The sequence below is a fragment of the Girardinichthys multiradiatus genome, chromosome 2 (assembly GCF_021462225.1).
Source record: "Girardinichthys multiradiatus isolate DD_20200921_A chromosome 2, DD_fGirMul_XY1, whole genome shotgun sequence".
NCBI lineage: Eukaryota > Metazoa > Chordata > Actinopteri > Cyprinodontiformes > Goodeidae > Girardinichthys > Girardinichthys multiradiatus.
Window position 1 is genome coordinate 11,861,670 of NC_061795.1, and position 26,305 is coordinate 11,887,974.

General features: G+C 40.8%; 1 protein-coding gene across 1 annotated transcript; it reads left to right on the forward strand.

The window, feature by feature from the left end:
• Positions 1-1,037: 1,037 nt before the first annotated feature.
• Positions 1,038-18,622, forward strand: LOC124883097. Its single transcript, XM_047390006.1, is given in 6 exon segments — positions 1,038-1,082; positions 8,198-8,248; positions 8,287-8,338; positions 15,859-16,230; positions 17,237-17,783; positions 17,785-18,622. Coding segments are annotated over 6 exon segments (1,905 nt in total).
• Positions 18,623-26,305: the final 7,683 nt, after the last annotated feature.

Below are 26,305 nucleotides of genomic sequence, written 5' to 3' on the forward strand. Positions count from 1 at the left end.
GTAAGCTCAGCGTCAGACACGTGTGCGAGGCAGATTGCAAAGCATAACTGATTGCCGGTATTATTTATAACATACAGATGACGCATTTTCTTATTAATCAGTTCACAGTCTAACGTTCTTGCAGCCTTACGTTTAGATCCTTCAGTTGGATTATTAACTACCTGAAGAACAAATTCCAGGTTATTATCTACAGGTACATCTGCATTTGATTGTATTAAATCATCTAGAAAGTTCTCAAAAGCAGGCAGGATCATATTTCCATCATCTGTAACAGTAAATGTGACGTGACGATTGAGATTTTCACCCACTAATTCCAGCTGCACAACGTTGTTACGTCTGGTTAAAGATCTTGCAGCGTCAACTAATTCAATGAGAATATGCATGATATTTGTATAGAATGCAGCTAAATCTGGAACGTTCCCTGAACAGGGCGGCGGGATGGTAAAAGGTCTCCTTATTTCATTGTTATTAAAACGTTCACGTTCAACCACTGCTGGAGGATCTCGCCCTATTTCATCAGAACTGACCGCTACCTCCTGATTGAAATTACCCCCATGCTGCCCAGTATGATCAGCGGCGTGTGACGTTGAAGGATTTTGTAAGTCAGCTGATTCATTTTGCTGAAAGCTGAGTGGAGACGGTGCTCTATTTAAATCTTCAACAACCTGTTCTAATAAGTTTAAATTTTGGTCAGGTGGTAACGGCCTATTTAAATCTTCAAGAGCCTGATTGATTAAGTTTAAAAAGTCATCGTGCTGATCTTCATTATGGTTGTTAACAAGAGATGATTCATCCTCTAAAACATGTGCAGGTATTGGGATTCGTCAAGCTCATTTACTAAATTTCTTATTTCATCCAGGGCAAGTCTGATTCGGTTATCCATTTTATATGAACATAAGAAAAATCAAACAAACCAAGCAAAACCAAGCGAAACCGCCCCCCCCCCCCCCCCCCCCCCCCAAACAAAATAACACAGTGATCACTTCAGTTTAAAATCACCTTGATGTCACCAAACTGCTTCTGTAACAGAATCGGATATGCCGCGAGAAGCGTTAAAGATGAGGCCTTATTTTGACGATTCCGTACGTCAAAATAAGGCCTCTCTCATCAAATCTAGAAACTTTCTTTCTGCGCTGTCCGGGTCTGGAACCAATCTGTCCTACCATCAACGTTACCTCTGTAAGGAGAATGAACAATAAAAAAAAAAGAAATATATATATATATATATATATGTATATTGAAATAAACACATTAAAGCTGAAAAGAAAAAGGGGAATTCAAATTAATTCAGTAGGTATGAATTAAAACGTACCGCTCATTAAACCTCTCACAAGCGTTGCTCTGGTATGCAGAGCAGAGAGTCGCCGTCTTTTGGCCGGGGTTAAATATTCTGTAAAAACAGAATAAAATAAAGTTACCTTACGCTGCGCAGCACAGCGTTCATAAATAAACAATAATAGTTTTTAAAATAAACACGTTTTTTAAGGGGGAAGTGAACCCCTATAACTTTATTACTTGTAGGTTTATAAACAAATTTTTATCTTACTCCGAGTCCGTGCGATAAAACCTCCAGATTTCGATTCTTGTTGTACTGGACTGATGTTCTTGTGTTGAACGCTGTCACTTTGAAAAGTGACCTTCTGGTGGGCGGTTTCAGCATGACATCTTTGGGTGTATCTGTAAACAGATTTATATGATATGTTATTGAACTATGCTTAAAATATATATATATATATATATATATATATATATATATTGTTGTTTTTTATTTATTTTTTTTGCTGCTCGACAGCTGATGGCAGTATTCCAAGTTCGGCTTTAGTCTGATCGATCAGATCAGCTGGTGCTGCTGTTTCTTCCAGAGGTACACTCACCGTCGAATTTGTAAACAGTTTTATCTGAGGTTTAAAACAAGTCTCTAATAACATATAAATAAATACATTCACTCTCAAAGAAAACAGATAGTTTTTAGGGCTTACTTTCTGGCCCGGGAGCTGCTGGTAACTTATCCGGTGTGTCTTCAGGGGAAATGATGATAATTTGCGGAGGCGTAATTAACGATTCAGATTTTAATTCTTTGTTAGAAGAAAGTTCAGATGTTGTTGGGGGTTTTTCTTGTTTGGAAATAATTCGCCTTCTCAATTGTGACTGTCGATTCCAGCCGCTGATCCTTCAACTTGATCATTCGGGTTTACCTCTCTCATCAAATCTATAAATTGAAACATTGTCAAGGGTTAACTATAAAATATTTTTTTTGCATTTAACATTTACTTACCATATTCTGATTGTGTCAAGATGAAATCCTCAAGGTCATCAGTGGTGGGTTCTATGACAAAGAAACAATATATATATATATATATATATATACATATATATATATAAAACAATATTAGAGAACATTCATTTAATGATTTCTTAAAGATGAATACTTACTTACTTACTTACTTTTAAAGATGTCATTGTACTTCTGTGAATCATTAGAAGCAGATGGAGCAATTTCCTGGTTTCCTGAAATATTTACCGACATTTTTCTTGTCAGTACTGGTATTTTTCAATGTAACAAGTTTAAACTAGAGTTCTACTAGTATTTTTCAGTATAACAAGTTTAAACCTTTTTTAGCTGTAGCAGACCTGACGATGATGTACACAGCCCTGATGTCTCTGTGACTACTGTGAAACTAAACCTGTTTTTATTGCCAGCACACTGAAATGCAAAAAGAGACCCAATTGTCATATTGGCTATTCATTACACTGTTTTCTCGTAGACATAAGCCAGTGATGTCTGACATGGAGACGCTGTGTCTGTAAACAAAAACTAGAAGCACGTATTAGCAATGAGAAACCAGCAAAAACTTTGATATTCATCAGCCCCTGGAGGTTCTCACCTATGTATATCCTCTTTTTGGAGGGGTTGAGAGAGTTCTAATTACTTTATTGCCCTGTGTCACACACTTGGTCAGGAAACTGAATCAGAAGGCCGAGGGGTGATGTTGACTGTGACTTCAGTTAAAGAATAACTGTTTCAGTAAGTCTCTCAATAACATGTGCTCTAAGATGAAAAGAAAATGTTTTAGAAAAGCTACAGGTAACTAAAATGATCATTTCTTTTTCCTAAAATGGAATCTCTCATGATTCAAAACAAACACATCATTGCTAGAGTGAATTTATAACTTGGAAACAGTATACTGAGGGTTCGTAAAGTTTTTTTCTGTTAATCTCAAATTTGTCTTACCTCTTTCTCCTGCTTTCCAGTCTGTTGACGCAGACGTGGAAGGTTTTGCTCGTTCCATCGATGTAGGGAAGCACAATCTTTTATTTACTTTTTAGGTCTTTTCTATTTTGAACTGATTTAGACTGGCTCATATATTCAGCAAATAGGTCCTGCTGTAAAGCAAAATGAACTTACAATTCTGTCAGGTTACACATTTCATTTCATAGGATTTCATGTGACAGGTTAATATTAAGTTGATTATACCTTTAAAATATAAAAAGGATGCATGTCTTATTAATAACACCCTTAAACACACCCCTGTATTATTATTGGTTCATTTAAGGCCTTCCCCGTAACGCCCTTAAACACACCCCCTGTGTTTTCATTGGCTCATTTAAGCCCTTCCCCGTAACACCCCTTAAACACATCCCCTGTGTTTTCATTGGCTCATTTAAGGTTTCGCCCCTAATGACGACAACCAATCAGCATCCACGGTTACGCCCCTGTTGACCTCATGACCTCCCCGCCCCCATGGCGCCATGACCCCCCTTACGGTCAAAGGTCACCTGTCAAAAAGTTTGATTGAAGGGTGTACTTTAGTCTCTCACATAGCTTCAGGGGCTTCTCTTAATATTCCCGATTTTAACATATCTTGTATTACTGGCTTAATACCTTCTTCAGCTTCTGGCTTTAAGGGGTATTGGCAGACTAATGGCCTTTTTTCAGATATTAGTTTAACCTTGTATGGTGGGAACCCCTTTATTAGCCCTACATCAGTTGATGATTGTGACCACAGTTCAGGGACAGCAGCTAGGGCAGGGTGCATGTTGCTCTCTTTGCTCTCAACTAAGCCCTGTATTTGTCCCTTTGCCTCATCTAAATGTGTCCTTGGATGGACTTTGACTGTCCACCCTAGAGTGAGCTTCCAGATTCCTGTATTATGATGTACTTTCGACAGTGTCAGTGCTGTTCCTGCAGAGGTTTAAAGCCTCTGTTTTTCCAAATTCTTATTATTCTTTTTTATCATATTTTATTTTATTGGGGACTTTATCTTTTTTTTTTTTTATAAATTAAGTCCTTATTACATTTAAAAATGAGATCACTATTTTTGGTAGTTTCTATTATTTTAAATAATGCTTGGTTTAGTTCTTATTAAAAATTAAAAATAAAAACTCACTCACTGATGAACACAAAAAAAATGAAGTGCATATTATATCTTATAATCTTAGTTTGTCTTACCCAGTTTTATAGATACACCGTACAGTTTCAGTCAGCTTTGTATTTAGTTCAAGTAACTAAAGTTTGTTTCAATTAACTCAAGTTTTCTCTATTTCAGTCCAGTCCAGTAATTCTGTTAAGGTTAATTTAATCTTGTGTTAAGTTTGAGTCTAATTCGATCATTTTGAACCTGACTGGAAAAAGTCTAAACATCTGTTAAAATCTTTTTGTTTTACCATAGAGAATTGACCTAATATTATTATGGTACTGTTGAGGACTCTAATTTTTACATAACATGAAACAGACATTTATTTCACAAAAACAGAAAGTCAAATACAGACATTTGGCCACATGAAAGTTTAAATACCCTGTTTGTAAAAGAATTGTGAAAAATCAAAGACGGGTCTATGAACTTTCCTATGGTTATCAGTATTTTTAATACAGATAGAACCTTTGCTATCTTTATATGATTTTTCGGAAAGGATTCTGGAAACCTTATTAAGATATAAGTTTGGCAATGATCATCAGAACATCAGACCTTTATTAGCGCTTTTAAGGTCCCTCAAAGATGCATTACAATGAAATCAGTCATTCCCATACACACACATTAACACACTACTTACTTATTTCTCTGTCAGAGTAATTTTATTTGCAAAAATGTGAACATAATTTGACTTCTATTATTCTTAAAATGCACATAATTTCCTCATAACCCCTTTTGTTTCCACTAGGTCTGTTTTGAACGCTTCAATTCTTTTTTTATTCACCAAGAATCAATAAGGTGGTCTTAGTGGGGTCCACCTTAAAGGTGTTATCTGTTGGGTGTCATGTTATCATTGTCAGGTCAGTGAGGTTCATAAGTCAGTCAGAACCTTGGTCATTTGGTCTGTGCACATAATGTTTCATAGATCCAGCCTATGATTAGTCAGCAGAACCTCCACCTATAGGAGAAAAATGTATTGTTAATGAATGAGCTGCATTTCCTAGGAACACTGTCTTCCTCCTGGATGAGCATCACCTGTCGAAAAACGTTCATCATTGTTTGTTTCACATATTCACTCAGATCTTTATATTATACCAGTAGATGAAGTTGTTAGTATCTCATGTAGACTGACATGTACTGTTGCATTTGGAGAGGATCTCAGATTAAATAAATGTAGTTAGAGCTTCAATCCAGGTTCATTTTGTGTCTGCAGACTTTAGCCAATTTTTCTTTTTTTTTTTTTTATACATAAAGAGCAAGATTCAAAACATTTTCAAAAGGCAGATTGTGGCAGAATGTAGACAAAACGGCTTATTGATTGGCAAAATAACATTCAATCACACAATCACCATATTAAAGGCTCTACTTCTAGAGAATCACTAAACTTCTGAGGGCCGGTTTTGGCCCATTTTTCAAAAGGCTGATTGTGGCAGAATGTAGACAAAACTGCTTATTGATTGGCAAAATAACATTCAAGCACACAATCACCATATTAAAGGCTCTACTTCTAGAGAATCACTAAACGTCTGAGGGCCGGTTTTGGCCCACGGACCTTGAGTTTGACATATGCAGGGTAGAGTTACAATCTTTATCAGACCTTTCAGCAGAGACAGACTTCTGTTGTTTGCAGAAGTTTTATCTTTGTTTTCAGGCAGCTGCATCTCTTTGTCAAGGTCATTTTACAGAGCTGAAATTTAACTTCTCTCAAAGAGGAAAAATCAAGAATGCACACAATCTGAGCCAAATATGAAATTATTTCCCTGTAAAATGAATCTTTTGCATTTTATCATGGTATTGTTGGTAGTATAACACCATTATAATTTGGGGCTACCTTGGTATTCTAAACTGGGATGGGTGGCGGTCCGCCCCCCTTATTTGTTTTCAGTTAAGCTGAAAGTTTTTTCCCTGTGCTTTTCTTTAGGCCTCATTATTATGGCTATGTCAGTTAAAGTCTGCTCTTGTTGGTTTTTTTGAATTCATCTTTTTGTTTTAATCTGTTTATCAACTGTGTGCACTCAGGGACTGAAAAGTCCCCTTTGAAATTATAATCTGGCAAGGTTTTTTATTGTCTCTTGAATCTTTTGAATGCATAATCTCCAGTTTAAGATCCCCGTGTAGTTTTAGGATTTCAGTGATAATTAAGTTACCTGAAAATCTGTATTTTTTATGCCATCATATACATATTTCTTCGGCCCCCTTCACATAATTTTCCATAAACTTTACATCTCCTTTTAAATCAGAGCTTTTGCTCTGTCTATTCTCCATTTTTCTTTGTTATTTTTCAGACAGGGTCTGTGTGTGTGTGTGTGTGTGTGTGTGTGTGTGTGTGTGTGTGTGTGTGTGAAAGGAGGCTGGTTCCCACGGGATGCGATTCAGCCTAGTGTGTGTGTGTGTGAGGCTGAAATAGATAACGATGATCCCACACACAGGAGGGCTGCATACCAGATCATGATACAAAGCGGAGTGCAGCACAAAGTTTTTACATGAGTGATAACAAGTTTTCGCACCCATCCAACAATTATAGCACTGAAACAGCTGTGCTGAAAGTCACTAATGATATTCTTATGGGCTCAGATAATGGACTTGTGTCTGTACTTGTCCTGTTAGATCTCAGTGCTGCATTTGATTCAGTCAATCACAATATTCTCTTAGAAAGGCTGGAATATGCTGTAGGGATCAAGGGAACAGCTCTAGGCTGGTTTAAATCTTATTTGTCTGACAGATTCCAGTTTGTTCATGTAAAGGATAAATCATCTTTAAACTCCAGGGTCAATTGTGGAGTACCACAGGGTTCAGTACTTGGGCCAATTCTGTTTACTATATATATGCTTCCAATAGGTAAAATTATCAGGCAGCATATAATAAATTTTCACTGTTACGCTGATGACACTCAGCTTTACTTATCCATGAATCCTGATGACCCCAACCAGTTAGATAGACTACAAGCATGTCTTGAAGACATAAAAACTTGGATGACTTTAAATTTTCTGCTTCAAATTCAGACAAGACAGAAGTTGTCATCTTGGACCGGAGTCTTTAAAAAAGAAACTGCTTAGTCAATCACTTAACCTGGATGATATTAAATTGACCTCCGATAATAAAGTAAAAAACCTTGGTGTTATTTTTGACCAAGACAGGTCATTTAAATCCCATATTAAACAGGTTTCTAGGATTTCCTTCTTTCATCTCCGGAACATTGCCAAAATTAGAAATATTCTGTCCAGGAGTGACGCTGAAAAACTAGTCCTGTTGGGGTCTAACTAGAGGAGGCCACTAAAAAATTGACTGGAAAGGAACTTAGTTTCCATGCGAGTTGGTGGAATTACTGCTGTTACTGCAGGGGAAGTTGGTTCCTGTCTGGAGGAAGCTGGAGGAGTTAAGAGAGGTGTTACTTTTTGATCCATAGAAAAAACCATGCCACCTAATTTGGACAAATTACCAGACTGTTCCTTTTGTTGAGCGATGATTTGCTGAAACAGAAGTTCATTCTGACTTAACCATTTCTCTTGGAGTGCTAATAGCTCGAGAATCTGGTCATTGTCTGATTTGCCATCGGTACTAATTTTTTGGCCGGATTATTCTGTTGGGGTTTAACTAGAGGAGTACCCAAGTTCAGGCAAAAACAGAACAATGACACAGAAACAAGATGAAAAGTTAAATGATGTTTATTTACAGTGAATGCAAAGCGGTGGGTTCGTCCTGCAAAGGAATAGGAAGAAGTTAGCTGGTAATCCACAGGAGTAATGGTGAGTATAATGAGGAGATTGTCTCTTTCTTTCTTACAGGCTCTTGGGAGGGAGGTCAACTCGGAGGAGGAAGCAAGGGAAATCCAGGAGGTAAGTATTCCAGGTTTCGGTGTCCGTTTGTGTTCCAGGTCCGAGGGAGAGAAAGAGAGAGTGGCAGGGCGGAGGATGGTTGGTTTCCAGGTGAGAATTTCCAGGAGAGGAATCCAAATACACGAGTCCTTAAGCTCCGGCAAAAGGAGAGTTCCACAATCCAATAAGAGTCCTTCGAAAACACAAAAACCCACCAGGTTACTCAAGAAGGTCTCAAAGATAAATTATTGGTTGTCTCACTCAGTACCAGTGTCACTGAATAATCCGCCGAGGAATGAATCACTTCCAGGAGCTTAAATGCCAGCTGCTCTCATCAGCAGAATCCAGGACATGTGCGTAGATTGGAAAACTCCGCTCATGCCACTCTGATTCTGGAAGGTAAGTGAACACAAAAAGATCCACCAAACAGAACACAATCCTAACAAGTCCATGCAAGGCGGGTCTATTGTAATTTGTTACTATCAGGATGTCCACAAAATGCAGTTAAAAGCCTTCAGCTGATTCAAAATGCTGCAAGAGTTCTGATGAAAATTAAAAAGAGAGATCATATTTCTCGTATTTTAGCTTCCCTTCATTGGCTCCCTGTTAAATCCAGAATAGAATTTAAAATTCTCCTCCTCACATACAAAGCCCTTAATGATTTAGCTCCATCATACATCAAAGATCTGACTGTTCCATAAGTTTCTGACAGAGCACTTCGTTCTCAGACTGCAGGTTTACTGGTGGTTCCTAGAGTCTCTAGAAGTAGAATGGGAGGCAGATCTTTTAGTTATCAGGCTCCTCTCCTGTGGTACCAGCTCCATGTTTTAGTCCGTGAGGCAGAAACCCTGTCTACTTTGAAGGCTACGCTTAAAACTTTCCTTTTTGATAAAGCTTATAGTTAGAGTGGCTTAGGTTATCCTGAGCTATCTTCCTTATTTTTTATCTCCTTCTTCTTCCTTCCCTGTTGGATGGAGTAAGGGGGAGTCAGGTTTAGCCTAAACCGGCTCAGTTATGGTTGAGGTGCAAACACACCTTCCATTTCTGCTACCTGTATGACCCCCTCTCTTTTCCAATGGTTATGGTCAATCTGACAGAGAGAGGTATCCCAATCGTTGTGGTTTTTAGTAAAACAATGGCCATCAGTGGGCTCTAGATGGACAAACTGTCTACTTTTAAGGCTAGGCTTAAAACTTTCCTTTTAGATATAGCTTATAGAGTGGCTTAGGTTATCCTGAGCTATCTCTGTAGTTATGCTGCTATAGGCTTAGGCTGCTGGAGGACATAATGACCACTTTCACTCTCTTCGCTACATTCTCACACTACTCTCTAATTCTGCATTATTTGCTGTTATTTCAGTTTTTAACTTTATGCTCTCTCTCTTTTCTCTTCCTAGAAGCTACACCTGGCCTGACTGTGTCTACCTGTGACACCTTTCTGGAGAGGGGCATCGTCCAAGCTTCTGCTGGCAACAACTTAATGATCACCCTCTACCAATGACTCACATGGCCCTGTCTTTCAGTGTTTAACCCTTTCTCTCTCCTAGACATGGCAATTGACTGAGCATACAATGGAATGAGTAACAAACCAGGCAATAGCCTTCACAGTGGTGTGTGTCTGGCTTTTCATAGCTGCCGTAACAATATGCACAGATGTATCTAAACCCTATAAAACCCTTGAGATTTTTTATCCCAAAGTAGTGACCTTGAAATAACAGCAGAAAGAGAGGGTTTGATTGATCAAGGAAACTGGTATCAAATTTACATTTAGCTGTAGAGCCCGTAACAGTTCTGTGAAACACTACAATTTTTCTCTTTAGAATGTTTTCAAATTTACCAATATCGCTGAAAGTTACTGCTGTCTGATCATCTAAACCAGCCCTGTATTGCCACATTCTGTTCTGCTCTAAAGCATGATTATTAGTAAGGGTAGGGTCAGAGACATGTGCAAGACTGATGGCAAAGCATAACTGATTACTGGTATTACCTACAATATACAGGTGACGCTTTTTCTTATTAATCAATTCACAGTCTAACGTTCCTTTAACCTTACGTTTCAACCCTCCTGCAGGGTCATTAACTACCTGTAGAACAAATTCCAGGTTATTATCTGCAGGCATTTCAGCGTTGGACTGTACTAATTAATCTAAAAAAATCCTCGAAGGCAGGCAGAATTATATTTCCATCATCGGTAACAGTCAAATGTTGGCCAAATTCCTCTCCTTGTGTGTTTACGATACAGACCTTGATTTTCTCTGATTTTTGGGACTTTGGGCATGGATGCAGTCTGATCTCAAGAAGGGGGTGTCAAAATGAGGTGAGATCTTTCCATGTAATCCATGCAACATTTATTAACTGCTCACAGTTAAATCCATAAAGATTTCAATAAATATCCTTTTGTGTAATCCATGCAATAATTATTAAAATATACAGTTGAAGCAGTAAAGAGTGAAACAAGCAAAATTAGGAGTTGGCAGGTGCTTCAAATGCTTCATTGGTCAATAAATTTAATTTATTGACCAATGAAGGCCTGGATTTGGAGTCACACACAAAATTAAAGTGGAAAAACATACTACAGGCTGATCCAACTTTGATGTCCTTAATGTCCTTAAAACAAGTCAAAATGAGGCTCAGTATTGTATGTGGCCTTCACGTGCCTGTATGACCTCCCTACAACGCCTGGGCAGCGGATGATCTCCTGAGGGATCTTCTCCCAGACCTGGACTAAAGCATCCGCCAACTCCTGGACAGTCTGTGGTGTAACCTGACCATGCGGCCCTCCAAAGAAATGCCACCCCACGCCATTACTGACACACTGCCAAACCGGTCATGCTGAAGGATGTTGCAGGCAGCAAATCGATCTCCACGGTGTCTCCAGACTCTGTCACGTCTGTCATATGTGCTCAGTGTGAACCTGCTTTCATTTGTGAGAGGACAGGGCGTGGTGTTCTCTGGCAAATGCCAAGTGCCTGCATGGTGTTGGGCTGTGAGCACAACCCCCATTTGTGGACGTCGGGCCCTCATACCATCCTCATTGAGTTAATTTCTAACCGTTTGTGCAAACACATGCACATTTGTGACCTGTTGGAATGTCCTTTTGCAGGGCTCTGGCAGTGCTCCTCCTATTCCTCCTTGCACAAAGGCGGAGGTAGCGGTCCTGCTGCTGGGTTGTTGCCCTCCTATGGCCTCCTCCTCGTCTCCTGGTGTACTGGCCTGTCTCCTGGTAGCGCCTCCAGGCTCTGGACACTACGCTGACAAACACAGCAAACCTTCTTGCCACAGCTCGCATTGATGTGCCATCCTGGATGAGCTGCACTACCTGAGCCACTTGTGTGGGTTGTGGAATCCGTTTCATTCTAGCACAACTGTGAAAGCACTGCCAACATTCAAAAGAGACCAAAAAATCAGCCAGAAAGTATAGGTACTGAGAAGTGGTCTCTGGTCCCAACCTGCAGAACCACTCCTTTATTGAGTGTGTCTTGCTAATCACCAAAGATTTCTCCCTGTGGTCTATTCCATTTGCACAACAGCATGTGAAATTCATTGTCAATCGGTGTTGCTTCCTAAGTGGACAGTTTGATTTAACAGAAGTTTGATTACCTTGGAGTTATATTGTGTTGTTTAAGTGTTCCCTTTATTTTTTTGAGCAGTGTTTTAAGAAAACACTGCAGAACCAAGTCTGAAATCTCACAAATATGTGTAGCATCAGAAATATGTGAAACATACAAACTTTATGACCACTTCATTTTATAAAATAGTGAAAAACTTTAATCATAAAGCTCCAGGAAACTTTATAATTAACCAATTAAAAATTTGGATAGATTATCTCACATGAAACATACAACTCAGTCAATTACATCTACATTTATAATCAGATATTAACATACACTATTTAAAAGAAAACTACCTTTTGTTATCTGTTCAACAATAAAATTAGACCAAAATAATTCTTAATTCCAAATATAGAATTGATAAATGCCATGGTAATGAGAGAATTTGCATTTTACATATACTTAATATTATCGTGCCTTTAAACAATATGATAAACCCAAGATGATTCACAACATTTAACTTAAGTGTAGCCTGACCTGAAGATGTGTTTTAAGTAAACCTTTTTAGGGAACATCTTAAAACACCGACTCCTTGTGTGACATCAGGGAAATTTCAGAGGAAATCAGCCAACATGTCTGTAAGATAATTCCAGAAATAAATCAGACAGTCATTTTCTACTGCTCCTTCCCTTGGGTCAAGGGGAAGCTGGGGCCTATCTCCAGAAGGCAGAGTACAACCTGGACAGGTCACCAATCAGTGCATTGCAGGGCACACACTGACACACACAGGATAAACAACCATACAAACAACTATCCATGCTTAAGGGCAATGTAGAGAGACCATTTAACCTAACAGTCATGTTTTGGGACTGTGGGAGGAATGGAAGCCAGAGTACCTGGAGAGAACCCACGCATGCATGTGTGGAGAACATGCAAATTCCATGCAAAAAAAAAAAAACGTCCAGGAGACGAACCCAGGAACTTCTTGCTGCAAGGCAACATTGCTACCAACTGCACCACCATGCAGTTGGAGTCACCCTTGATCATAATTTTATGAAACTAAAAAGATGCAAAATTTGTGTGTTCAAACAATTATACCATGCTATTTTTACCATGCTAAAAATAGCATGGTAAAATCCACCCATCCTACCCAGAGATTTACATCTTTTGACATATCTGCAAATCTTCTCCACGACACAAGCAAAATTCCTTGTCAAGGTGGACTGGATATGGTAAGATGGTGTCATTACACACAGTGTGTCAAAATAAGGTGAGATCTTTCCATGCAATCCATGCAACATTTATTAACTGCTCACAGTTAAATTAGTAAAAATTACAATAAATATCCTTTTGGGTAATCCATGCAATAATTATTAAAATACACATTTGAAGCAGTAGAGAGTGAAACAAGCATATTGTCATATTCTGGGACTGAGAGACTGGAGAGGCCTGTGTGGAGGTACATATTATCTGTCTCATCTTTTGCAGAAATATAAACAAGTGTATCCAAAGAAATGATGTATAATGATTTTCCAGTCTTTTACAAGTATTAAATGAAATTAGTAATATTTGATTATCAAGTTAAAATATGTATGATTGAAATATGGTTTAGAACTGATAATTAAAGGTAAAACATTAAGGTTTAAAATTCTCAATCAGCTATATATGAAAGAGATATAATGTTGATCATTTGTGATGTCTGAATAAAAAGAATCAAGTGATGGCTTTGTAACTGTGTTTTAAAGTAAATGCAGAAAGCTGAGAATGGAATGTGTAATCCTGTGTAAAGTAAAAAAACTGAGCAGATTAGGGAGAGAACTGCAAGATGACTAAGGGGTGACGAGTGCCAGCTGCATGCTGACTCTTTTGACGCTTTTGAAGACCAGCGCAAGGAAGGGAGGATGAGTCTACAGCCAGCTGTGTGGCTATTAACGGCATCTCCAAGGCCGAAAAACCGCACCAGAAAGTCACGATGACCATGACTAAGTATTGAGTAATAACGTACTGGGCAAAAGTACGTTGCGCAATAACTGAGAAGACGAACAAAGGGCTGACCAGTGAGAGCATCTGCACTATAAAAGCAATGCTAAAAAGGGAACGGCGGTTGTTTCCTCGCAGAAGACCAGCGAACAAGATCGGATGGAGAAAATATGCTCAGATGAAAAAGGACCAGAGAGACAGCCCAGCTGATCAACTGCATTAAAAAGAGGATCAACCCATGTGCCCTGGAAAGACTGTGCCTCAAGATTAAGAATCTGATTTCATCTAAAGCCTTTTTATCCAGAAAACAGAAGTGAACTTGATCGGTGAACAGCTGACTGCTCTAAGTTTCAGGCTTCTGGAAGTCCTGAATCAACTTCAATTATGTCTCCGGGGTTTCCTTCAACTGTTCAGCCTCTGGAAGTTACTGTCTTCTGAGACATATGACAACGAAGTTCCTGTTTAATCATCGAAGCCTGAAGCATCAGTGCCTGCCCCCTAAAGGAAGAAAACTGAAGATTAAGTCGTATTTCCTTCAAGAAATCACTCGTTGTTACCAGAAGAAACATCTCCATTGGGTGCATGGATGAGCCTCTGTCTTCAAAGCCTCTCCAAACTCACTAGTTTCAGCATCAGGGAAAGACAGGTTCAGTTGATTGATTCATTTCTATTATTGAAATTATTGTGTTGCCAAATTTAAGCTGTTACTGACCCCTGCTAAAGCGTTACTAATTAAAGAAAGCATATAAAATTCTAGATAAATCGTGGACATTCAATTATTTGAGTCACTGTATTTTTGGTTTTCATTGGTGGTAAAAAGTATTGTTGCTTAATTCTAAGATATTTTAGGAGGTTTTTATATGTTGCCTTAGCCAAGTTTGTTAAAACAGCGCCCTTGGGGCTCGTGCCGAGCGACTAAACTTAACCTAGCCCATATACCAAGAGCCAGTTGTAATATTAGGGAATGAGCAGCCATGAACAAAAGTGACTGTTGAGGTGTGAATGACTGTTGTGGGATACTCGGTCGTCCAGACCTCCAGTTGAAGAAGGGCGAGACTTTTGTATGAAGGCTGTTAGAGGCTAGGCGAGTCATTTCCCGACACCAGCTTAAACAGAACTTTCAGTAAACCTAGTTAGTAAGATCTTCCAGGTTTAGGGAAGTCTGGACCCTTTGGATGGAGCAATCCTCTTAGACATAGGGAAGCAGGAGGGAGGGGTTAGCTCATCGGACAACAAAAAGTGAAACAAGTCTGGTACCACCTTGGGCTAAAAGGCTACTCATTGAGAAAGAACCCTATACTCCGAAACCAACAACAAAAAATACATGATTTTCAAATGCATTCTGGGAGAAAAAACATGTCCTGTGGTCTGGTGAAACTTAAAGTCAACTAAAACTTTGGATATGGTGGCATCATATTGTAAATGGTGTTTTGGAGCAGAAGCGACAGGTGCACTTCACAAAAAAGATGGGAAGGAAAATTACATGAAAATATTGAAGCAACAACTAAGAAAATCATAAAGTCAGAAAAAAATCCGAAAGTTAAAGTTTGGGGACAAATTGATCTTTCAAATGAACACTGTCCATAAGCATACCACCAAATTATTTTAAAAGTCCCTGAAGCACATCAAAGTGTGGTGTCCATCACAAATCCGTGATTATGGTTCCATAGAGAATGTGAGCAAGACAGTCAACAAATGAAGTTTTGACGAAAATTCAAAGACTACCTTCTACCTTAGCCGATCCAATGGCTCCTCCATGCGTCTCCAGCCATCCAATCAGCGTCAAGTCCTCATCTTCTCTTCAGCCAATCATTTCCAAGGCTTCGCTTTAAAGATCCTCTTCAGCAAGATTGTCTCGCTCTTCGGCTGAGCTTCGAGCAATCATGTCGGATTACGACAAACCCTGCTCCACACTTTATGGCAGATCCTTCCCCTACCTCAGCCAACCGCAGAAACGCCCTGCCCTACTCAACCCTCTCCTTCATCTCATTTAAGGGCTTGTGGAATCATTCCTGGTTCAGATGTCAAACCCTTTCAACTACTTCAAATTGTTGAGCTTCTACCCCATCATGACTCTCCTTTTTCTCCTCCCCCCCTCCAGTTCCTTCTGGGAAACGTCTCAAGAAGTCCGCTAATACCCCAGCTAAACGCTGCCGTGATCGCCCTGCTCAGGCACCCACCCCTACTTCTGCTCCCCCTGATTCTTCCCCAGCTCCTGCATCTCCTTCCATGGAATCACCACCGGCTCATGCTTCTACATCATCAGCCCTGGCTTTTCCACCTGCCTTTATTGCTTCCATGGACTCCCTGCAACGCTCTATCTCTTCCCTAACACACCATCTTCAGAACTTCACTGCTCGCACTGCCACATCAGCTGCTCCACCTCCACCTGTTCCTCCGGTCACTCAGGCCGCTACTAGGCCCCACGTGCCGGCATTTACACTAGATAATGCCATCCCAGGATCATCTTTAGGTGAGATGTATTTCTCCACTTCTTCATATTTTCATTCGTATTTCAAATCTATTCAAGTACGTTTTCAGCATTTATCTTTTTCTTAACATTTAGGCAGACCCTACATTCCCATGCATGCAAATGTCTCATCTAATCTCCGCTCTAAGATTCTTCAGGGTCAAGTCATTAATTTAGTCTCCGTTATCCTCCCATCTCCCGAAGTCGACCACCGCATCGCTTCCTATGTAGATTTTACCGCAATTTTTAAATCTGCAGATCCTTGCTTGGCAATGGATTTATTCTTCGGAGAATTCGTAGTGGCCTTCAGTGTATTTCGAGACGTTATTTGCTCAGTTTATCCTGAGCGAAGGGCGGAACTTGATACCTATCTCTCTCGTTGCAGATTTGCATCTTAAATATGGTCGCTCACTGTTTCTCAAATACCATAAATATTTCTCTGCTAAAGCCGCTTCCGCCCCAGCTAAAACGGGCATCCGTCTAGATTGGTCCATTCTGGACACGGAAATCCTGGTCATGCTCACCCAAGCCTCCCCCTGTTTTGCTTGCGGATCTGTGGGTCACCAAAGTTCTCTGTGCCCCTCCATTCCCTTCTCACTTGTCAATCCCACCCACCCTCGACCTGCTCGCCCTACAAGCTCTCGGCTTCAAGACCGGCATGGAAGAAAAACTGAGGTGCTTAATAATAAACCTATATGTAATAATTTCAATGAAAGCTCTTGTTATTTTCCCAACTGTTTTTTTCCTCATATTTGCAGTTTCTGCAAGGAAGCTAATTCAAAATCAGTCTGCCCCCGTCGCTAATCCCTCTTCAAACCCCTTCGAAGATCCAACAATTAATTTCCACTCATTTAGCAACTCCAGTCAATATTCTAGAACTAGCTTCCCTCCTCTCACTTCACCACGATTGCGAGTTTTCAAACTTTCATCACTGGACTCTCACAAGGTTTTCTAACAGGCGTCCCTCCCTTAATCTCTACCTCTCTGGTTTACCCTAACCTGCAATCAGCACTTCTAGATCTGGAGACAGTAGCCCAACTTCTCCAAAAAGAGGTTTCCAAAGATTACATGGCAGGCCCATTCAATTTCCGCCCCCCCTTTTCTCTTTTCCGCATCAGCCCCCTGGGGATCGCCACCAGAAAATATTCAGGAAAGAAATGCCTTATCATTGATCTATCTGCTCCTCACTCAAGTCCCCTGCACAGCATTAATTCCCTCATTCCAAAAACCCCCTTTTCCTTGTGCTATGCTACGGTGGATCATGCCATCAGACTTATTAAGATAGCAAGACGGGGAGCCTGGCTTGGCAAAGCCGACATCAAATATGCTTTTAAAGTCATGACAGTGCATCCTTCTCTGTGGCATGTCTTAGGCGTAAAGTGGAATCGCCGCTTTTACTTTGTGGTCAGGCTCATTTTTGGCTGTAGAAGCAGCCTGTTTCTCTTTAATAAATTGTCAGAAGCTTTATGTTGGATTCTTCTGAACATCATAAAACTTCCCATCGTCCTTCATCTCCTCGACGACTTCTTCCTTATCAATCCTCCTTCCCCCTCACCCTCCCCTGTCCCCAGAGAAAACGTGAGGTCCAGCAAAACAAATTGAGTTCCTTGGCATTTCTTTAGATTCAGAAGCAATGATCCCTTCACTGCCTGAGGAAAAACTGGCTCGCATTCGAGAAGTCTTCCAGTCTTTTCTCTCCTCTTCAACCATTTCTAAGCGGCAACTGTTGTCCCTGCTGGGCCATCTTAACTTTGCCATGCGCATTATTCCCCAAGGCCGTTCATTCATCTCCCGTCTTCTGGACCTGGCTAATTCCAATCCCTCTCTTCTACACACAGTTTCTCTGGATGACGGCTGCTGCTCAGATTTAGCTTTTTGGTCCAAGCTTCTTAGGAACTGGAACAGACTTTCTTTTTTCTATAATGACTTTTCTCATTCAGCCAACGCTCTTCAGTTTTTCACGGACGCAGCCTCGTCCGTAGATTTTGGAGGGTTCTTTAAAGGGGAATGGTTCGCCGAAACTTGGCCCCCATCTTTCCCCCAGTCCGAATCTTCCGCATTTTATGAAATCATTCCCATCGCCATAGCCAGCTACATCTGGGGCCCTCTTTGGAAACGTAAACGTATAATCACCCTATGTGACAACATCGCAATGGTCGAAGCCATAAATAAAGGCCGATCTTCCTCCAAAGCTATTATGCCGTACATCCGCCACATTACCCGGAAATCAGTCATGCACAATTCCATTATTTCCACCCGCCACGTCCCTGGTTACTCTAACTCCATCGCTGATGCTCTCTCTCGCTTAAAATTTCAGGTCTTCCGCAGTCTGTGTCCATCTGCCAACCCCTTTCCCGCTCCGATACCACCCTTAGAAGACCTGAAGCTGGACTAAGCCCCTCTCTCCAACCTCTTCTTTTGTCAGCAAAAAGTTATTCTAATTCAGGGTTGGCTCAATCCACACTCAGATCCTAATCCTTTTCTAAGTTCTGTCGCATTCATCATACATCCCTTTATCCAGTTCTTATTTCGACAGTCTTAGCTTTTATTACTTTCTGTTTCGAACATCGTCATTTCAACAACTTAATTCTCACCTTCTACAGATGACCCACTTGGCCCTGTCTTTCAGTGTTTAACCCTTTCTCTCTCCTAGTTATAGCAATTGACTGAGCTTTTACTGTAACTAATTAGGCCCGAGCAGGAAAACTGCAAGAGCCTATTGTAATTGCTCGAATTCTTATTCTTTTTTCCGCTGCCTCTTTGCGGGGCAATATGGGGACTTTGCCATGCCCCAAAACTCACCAAACTTCACCCAAAATTGTCCCCCGCGTGAAATTCTTGATCCTTAATGTCGTTGTCAGTGGGCGTGGCAAAACCACTTAGCCACGCCCCTAAACGTGAGATAGGCCAAACTGTAAGTTGTACAGATCTCAAATTCGGCACAATGCTAGAACTCCTAAAACCAATAAAAAAAGTCTCTTGGGGGTATGTCCTAAAATGCACAGGAAGTCGGCCATTTTGGATTAAAGGCCGATTTTTGCCCGTTTTTCACTTTTACTCACCTCGAACTTTAACAAACTCCTCCTAGGGATTTTGAGCTATCGGGTTCATATTTGGTCTACATGCAGTTAAAGGATGGGGGATTAAATGTTATCAAAATCGTGAGTTTTTGTCCATGTTTAGGGGGCGTGGCCGGGGGACGAACTTGGCGTTCGCGCCGAAAGTGAAAAATTGCAATAACTTTCCCAAAAAATATACAAATCACACCAAAGTTGCCAACAAGGAGGACCAATCCTATGGGGTCATATGTTGACATCATCAAAGCCACGCCCCCTCAGAACAGGAAGTCACTTTTTTCCCTTGGAAAGTTGCCTCTCTGACCCTCTTGACCCAATCAACTTGAAAGTGTGTCAGAAGACAGATAACTAGTGGGTCTAACTTCGTTTGAGGCACAGGGTTTTTTCATAAAAGGGCGTGGCCGTGGCGGCGCCGCGAATTCAGACGTCATGCCATGGCCATACGTTTGCCTCTAATTTCCACATAGATCATCTGATCTGCATCACATTCAATGTGATTGATCCTTGTCCAGTCCCCCACAAATATCTGATGACATATTCGATGGGCGTGGCCTAATTCGTCCACAGCGACCCCTAGAATATTTCAAAAAATCAGCCCCAACACATGCTTTGAGCGAGGATTGTGAAATTCGGTACACATATGTCACGTCTTAGGACCTACAAAAAAGTCTCTTGGAGCATTGGTCCAAACCCCACAGGAAGTCGGCCATTTTGGATTGAAATTGCCATTTTGACCCTGTTTTGGACGTTTCTAACCCGCATATCTGAGCAAACTCCTCCTACAGCTTTTGACTTAGAGACGTGAAAATCACTCAGTATACTCTTAAGGGATTGGGGATCAAAAGTTATCAAAAGCTTTTTGATACATGAAAGCGTGTGGCCGTGGCCACGCCTCAAAATATGACTTCTCGCCATAAAACACTAAATTTATATAGCTCCTACAAGGAAAGTCACAGACAAATGAAACCTTCTGGGATTGATCTGCCTCTAGGCCTCAACAATATTCACTGATCAGATGCTGACATCATCGAAGCCCCGCCCCCTGAGAACAGGAAGTAGCAAGTTTTCCTTTACAGAGTCAATGTTTGATATTCTTCACCTAATCAATCTGAAAATGTCCCAAGTAACAGATAACATGATGCTCTTAGACAGTCAACAGTACTTACTGCTTTAGCTGGAGGGTGTGAATATGATGGCGTGGCGAATTCTGATGTCACGCCACGGCCATACGTTTGGCTCTAAATTACACATGCATGGTCCAATTCACTCCAAACTGAATATGCTTGATCTTTGTCATCCCCCAAACAGCTCTATTGGATTACATTTAAATTTGGATCAATAGCGCCCCCTAGGACACTTCAAGGGCTATATCTCTCTCACACATCATCGGATCCACTTGAAATGTAGTATACATGATCATGAGTTAATGATTGACATTTTGACACAGTCAATTGATGATGTCGTTTTAGCCACACCCACAAACAAACAAGTGAGTGCAGCTTCCATCTGGAAGGTCAGATTTACTCAAAATTTTGAATGCTTTTTGCCAGACTGAAACTCTGCATGACCGAAGATTATATAACATGTTGCTCAAAGTGCCACCTACTGGCGACGTGTTGAAGTTACGCGGTGTCATCGTATGTAGGAGTCGATGCCAGGCTCCTGCGGTCGCTCAACAGCCCGAGTTGTGCTGAGGGGTGCGAGGGCCTTCAAAGCTGCTTGCAGGTTTCTAGTTATATGTGCTCTCTTTCAGACTCTATCCTTGAAAACTGGCTCAAAGTTTTTCTGTTCTTTCTTTCTAGATGAAATGACTAAAAGAGCTACATCCACTAACATTTACTTTTCCTTCCCACAGAAAGAACTCCTGGAACAGTGCTTCTGTATTCTTTGTGTGTCTCTGCTCTGTTCTCTCAAACCCCCAGTCGGTCGTAGCAGATGGTTGCTCACATTTAGCCTGGTTCTGCTGGAGGTTTCTTCCTGTTAAAAGGATTTTTTCCTCTCCACTGTCGCTACATGCATGCTCAGTATGAGGGATTGCTGCAAAGTCAACGCCAGTGACTGTCCACTGTCACTACATGTTCATCCAGGAGGAGTGACTGCTACAAATCTCTAACTCGATGCAATCGGCTGGGTGTCCTTAGAAAGAAAAACTTTTTATCCAATTTGAATAACTGAATCTGACTGCACTATTCAATGGTTAGGATTAATTGGAATGTATGTACCTGACTTTGTGAAGAACCTTGAGACAACATGTGTTGTGAATTAGCGCTATATAAATAAACTGAATTTAATTGAATATCTTACAGTTTTCTTGCATTTAGCAAATAAAAATTTTTTTTAAATTACCTAAAACAGAAGTCAAAAAAGGCCATATGTCTTATGTACTGTTTGCAAACATGATTTCAAGGGTATTTTTACACAAATGCCTGTAATAAAGTGTTTGTTTGAATATGAAGTTAATAAAATTCACCTACACCTACATACTTTTATTAAGCCTAAAATAAATTAGGAATATTGGTATTTTCACCAAGCACCTGTCTGTGTGAAGCACTTGCTCCAGGGTTGCTCCGTGAATGTATACAGCCTTGGCCCAAACTTTCTCTATGCAGTGGAAACTGTTTTTTTTTTTTTCTTTATTTGAGGATGAAGTTTTTTTTGGCTTGTCAAAATAAGGTGAGATCTTTCCATGTAATCCATGCAACATTCATTAACTGCTCACAGTTAAATCCATAAACATTACAATAAATATCCTTTTGTGTAATCCATGTTATGATTCTGGCACGTCTGCTCTACCCTGTCTCCCTGGCTGCAATCAGCAGATTAGATGCACCTGGTGGCTGCTGCTGTGCAGTGCAATCTGTGGCATGCCATACACCTGTGTATTCCCTGATATATACCGACTCTGACAAGCAGACAGTGCCAGATTTTTGAAAGCCATTCGTGTGAGTAGATATCCAGCGTTCCTTCCTGTCTCATCATTGTTCTTGAACTTGCCTTGCCTTTTGGATTTATGCCTCTGCCTGCTCCCTGTCGGACTATTTGGATTTTGCTTGTTTCCTGCATCTGTTTTATGCCTCTGCCTGCCCCTTGCCTGACGCCTCTTGTTCCGATTGTTGACCCTGTTTCTGTCCTTGGATTATTGAGCCAGCCTAGCTCTCGAATTATTCAGCCTGGAGTCACTTCTTACCCGTGCTGTGGAGGTCACCGCCTGCCGCCCACTGAGGTTTCCCCTCTGGGTTTCAAGTTCCACTCAAGACAAAAGCAGGTTAGTGGCTTTTCTGATCCCTGCAAAATCTGGAGAGACTACAAGTCACTAATCCCTCTTTCTGCTTCAGTGATTCCTGGAAGCTGTGAGGAGTGTTACCTGTGTGACGTTTTCCTGTGGCTGAATAAACCTTTTAAACTTTCAGTACTGTGTCTGGCTGAATCTTGGGTCTGCCTTTTTCTGATTCATAGCAATCCATGCAATAATTATTTAAATACACCGTTGAAGCAGTAGAGAGTGAAACAAGCATATTCTCATATTCTAGAACTGAGAGACTGGAGAGGCCTGTGTGTTGTCACATATTAACTGTCTTATCTTTTGCACAAGTATAACCAAGAAATGTAACCAAAGGAATAATGCATGATGATTTTCCATTTTCTACAAATATTAAATGAAATTAGTAATCTTTGATTATCAAGTTAAACAAGTATTAAATGAAACAAGTAATCTTTGATTTTCAAATTAAAACACATATGATTGAAATATGATTGACAACTGATAATTATTAAGGTTTGGAAATTCTCAATCAGCTATATATGAAAGAGATAATGTTGTGTGGTGTATGAATAAAAAGGATGAAGTTTAAGTAATGGTTTTAATCTGTAAATGAAGTAAACGCTGTAACTAAGTTTGAGCAGCACCAATGTAAGAATTAAAGCCTCTGTTTAAGAGGAAGTGTAATGTTGAGTGAGACAGGAATAGAGCAGATGTTCAGGAATTGGGGAAGTGAGAGCTGTAGCTTACAACATAAGGCTGATGACTGAGGCGGGGGCGCAGGTCATAGAAGAGGCCAGCAGACAGCTCAGGACTGAGGTGATGATGGCATGACTCTGGGAAATTCCAGAAAATCACCTTATGTCATGGGTGACCAATGGGACAGCCATGGCAACAACCACTGGCCAATGAGCACAAAGAGTTTGGTGGAAATGCTCTATAAAATGGGCAAGAATTGAGGAACTAGTTGGTTGTTTCCTTGCAGAAGACCAGCGAACAAGATCGGAGAGATGCTACAGATGAATCAGAGGACCAGAGACACAACCCAGCTGATTGACTGCATTAAAACGAGGATCAACCCGTTTGCCTTAGAAGGACTGTGCCTCAAGATTAAGAATCTGATTTCATCTAAAGCCTTTTTATCCAGAAAACAGAAGTGAACTTGATCGGTGAACAGCTGATTGCTCTACGTTTCAGGCTTCTGGAAGTCCTGAATCAACCTCATTTATGTCTCCGGGTTTCCTTCAACTCTTCAGCCTCTGGAAACTACTGTCTTCTGAGACATATGACAACAAAGTTCTTGTTTAACCATCAAAGCCTGGAGCATCAGTGCCTGCCACTTAAAGGAAGAAAACTGAAGATTGAATCGTATTCCCTTCAAGAAACAACTCATTGTTACCAGAAGAAACATCTCCATCAGGTGCATGGATGAGCCTCCGTCTTCAAAGCCTCTCCATTCTCATTAGTTTCAGCATCAGGGTAAGACAGGTTGAACTGATTGATTTATTTCTATTATTGAAATTATTACGTGTTGCCGAATTGAAGCTGTTACTGACCCCTGCATGTAAAATTCTAGTTAAATCGTGGACATTCAATTAATTGAGTCATCTATTTTGGTTTTTCATTGGTGGTAAAAAGTCTTGTTGCCTGGTACTAAGAAATTTTAGGAGGTTTTTATAGGTTGCCTTAGCCAAGTTTGTTAAAACAGCACCCTTGGCGCATCTGTGACCAAGACAGCAAGTCTTTGTTATGTATCCAGAGCCACGGTATCCAGGGTAATGTCAGCATACCACCAAGAAGGACGAACCACATCCAACAGGATTAACTGTGGATGCAAGAGGAAGCTGTCTGAAAGGGATGTTCGGGTGCTAACCCAGATTGTATCCAAAAAACATAAAAGCACGGCTGCCCAAATCACGGCAGAATTAAATGTGCACCTCAACTCTCCTGTTTCCACCTGAACTGTCCGTCGGGAGCTCCACTGTGTCAATATACACGGCCGAGCTGCTATAGCCAAACCTTTGGTCACTCATGCCAATGCCAAATTTCGGTTTCAATGGTGCCAGGAGCGCAAATCTTGGGTTGTGGACAATGTGAAACATGTATTGTTCTCTGATGAGTCCACCTTTATTGTTTTCCCCACATCTCGGAGAGTTACGGTGTGGAGAAGCCCCAAAGAAGCGTACCACCCAGACTGTTGCATGCCCAGAGTGAAGCATGGGGGTGGATCAGTGATGGTTTGGGCTGCCATATCATGGCATTCCCTTGGCCCAATACTTGTGCTAGATGGGCGCGTCACTGCCAAGGAATGTTCAGTTTGGAGTAAATTGGACCATGCATGTGTAATTTAGAGGCAAACGTATGGCCATGGCATGACATCAGAATTTTCCACGCCACTACAACACCTTCCAGCCACACCTGTCATAGTGGAGACCAAATTAAATCATCATGTTATCTGTCACTGAGAACTGTTTCATAATGATTATGTGAAGGGGGTCAAACATGAACCACACTAAGTGAAACATTACACTTCCTGTTCTCAGGGGTCAGGGCTTTGAAAAGGTGAGAATTTGACCATTGTATATTGTTCAGGGTCTCATATGGATAAATCCCAGAATGTTTTGTGTCTCTGTGACTTTCTTTGTAGGAATTATAACAATTTAGCCTTTCATGGCGAGAAGTCATAATTTGGGGCTTTGCCACACCCACATACTTTCATGTAGGAAAAGCTTTTGATAACTTTTAATCCCCAATGCCTTTAGACTATATTCTTTGATTTTGAGGTCTGTAAGTTGAAAGCTGTAGGAGGAGTTTGCTGTGATTTGACGTGTGTAAACGAGATAAAATGGCGTCTTTGATCCAAAATGGCCGACTTCCTGTGGAGCTTGGACAATTGGTCCAAGAGACTTTTTGGTAGGTCCCAAGAAGTTACATATGTGTACCGAATTTCATAAGCCTCGGACAAAGCATGGGTTGGGGCTGGGATTTTTAGTGCTTCGAGAGGGTGCTGTGGAGCAATTAGGCCACACACACCAATTATTTCACAGGATATCTTTAGGGGGCTTGACCAATATCAATCATTTTGAGTTTGGTGGTGATGGGCTGAAAAATGTGGAAATCAAAGGCAAACGTAAGGCCATGGCGTGACGTCTCAGTTCGCCACGCTGCCACAGCCACACCCTCTTGCGTAAAGTCTCTCTGTTCCAAACCAACTTAGACCATCTTGTTATATGTCACTGGAGATAGTTTCATGTTTATTAGGGGATGGGGGTCAGATATGGACCTTTCAGAGTAAAACATGACACTTCCTGTTCTCAGGGGGCAGGGCATAGATGGTGTCAGGATGTGACCATGGAATATTGTTCAGGGCCAGATGTGGATCAATACCAGAAGGTTTTGTGTCTCTGACTTTCTTTGTAAGAGCTGTTGTGGAATTTTCTTATCAAAGTGGGTAGAAGTTGACTCATAACAAGAGAAAATCCGGACTTTGTCTTTATAAGTTTTATTCAAAGGCATTCAGCGTTTGAATGACTCTATCACCGAGCAAGTCAGTTGAGCAGAGCCCTGATCAACAGTTACACAAAGTATTTATACCAGAACATCACAGTGTTATCTCAACTTCAAAGAGTCTGTGTTTTATGACCCCAGACCCTTCTCGGGTTCAGAGGTGACAAAGTTATCTGGGAACCCATCTGTCCTTCCCAACACATCATCCTAACTGTGGGTTTTAACCATTAAACTT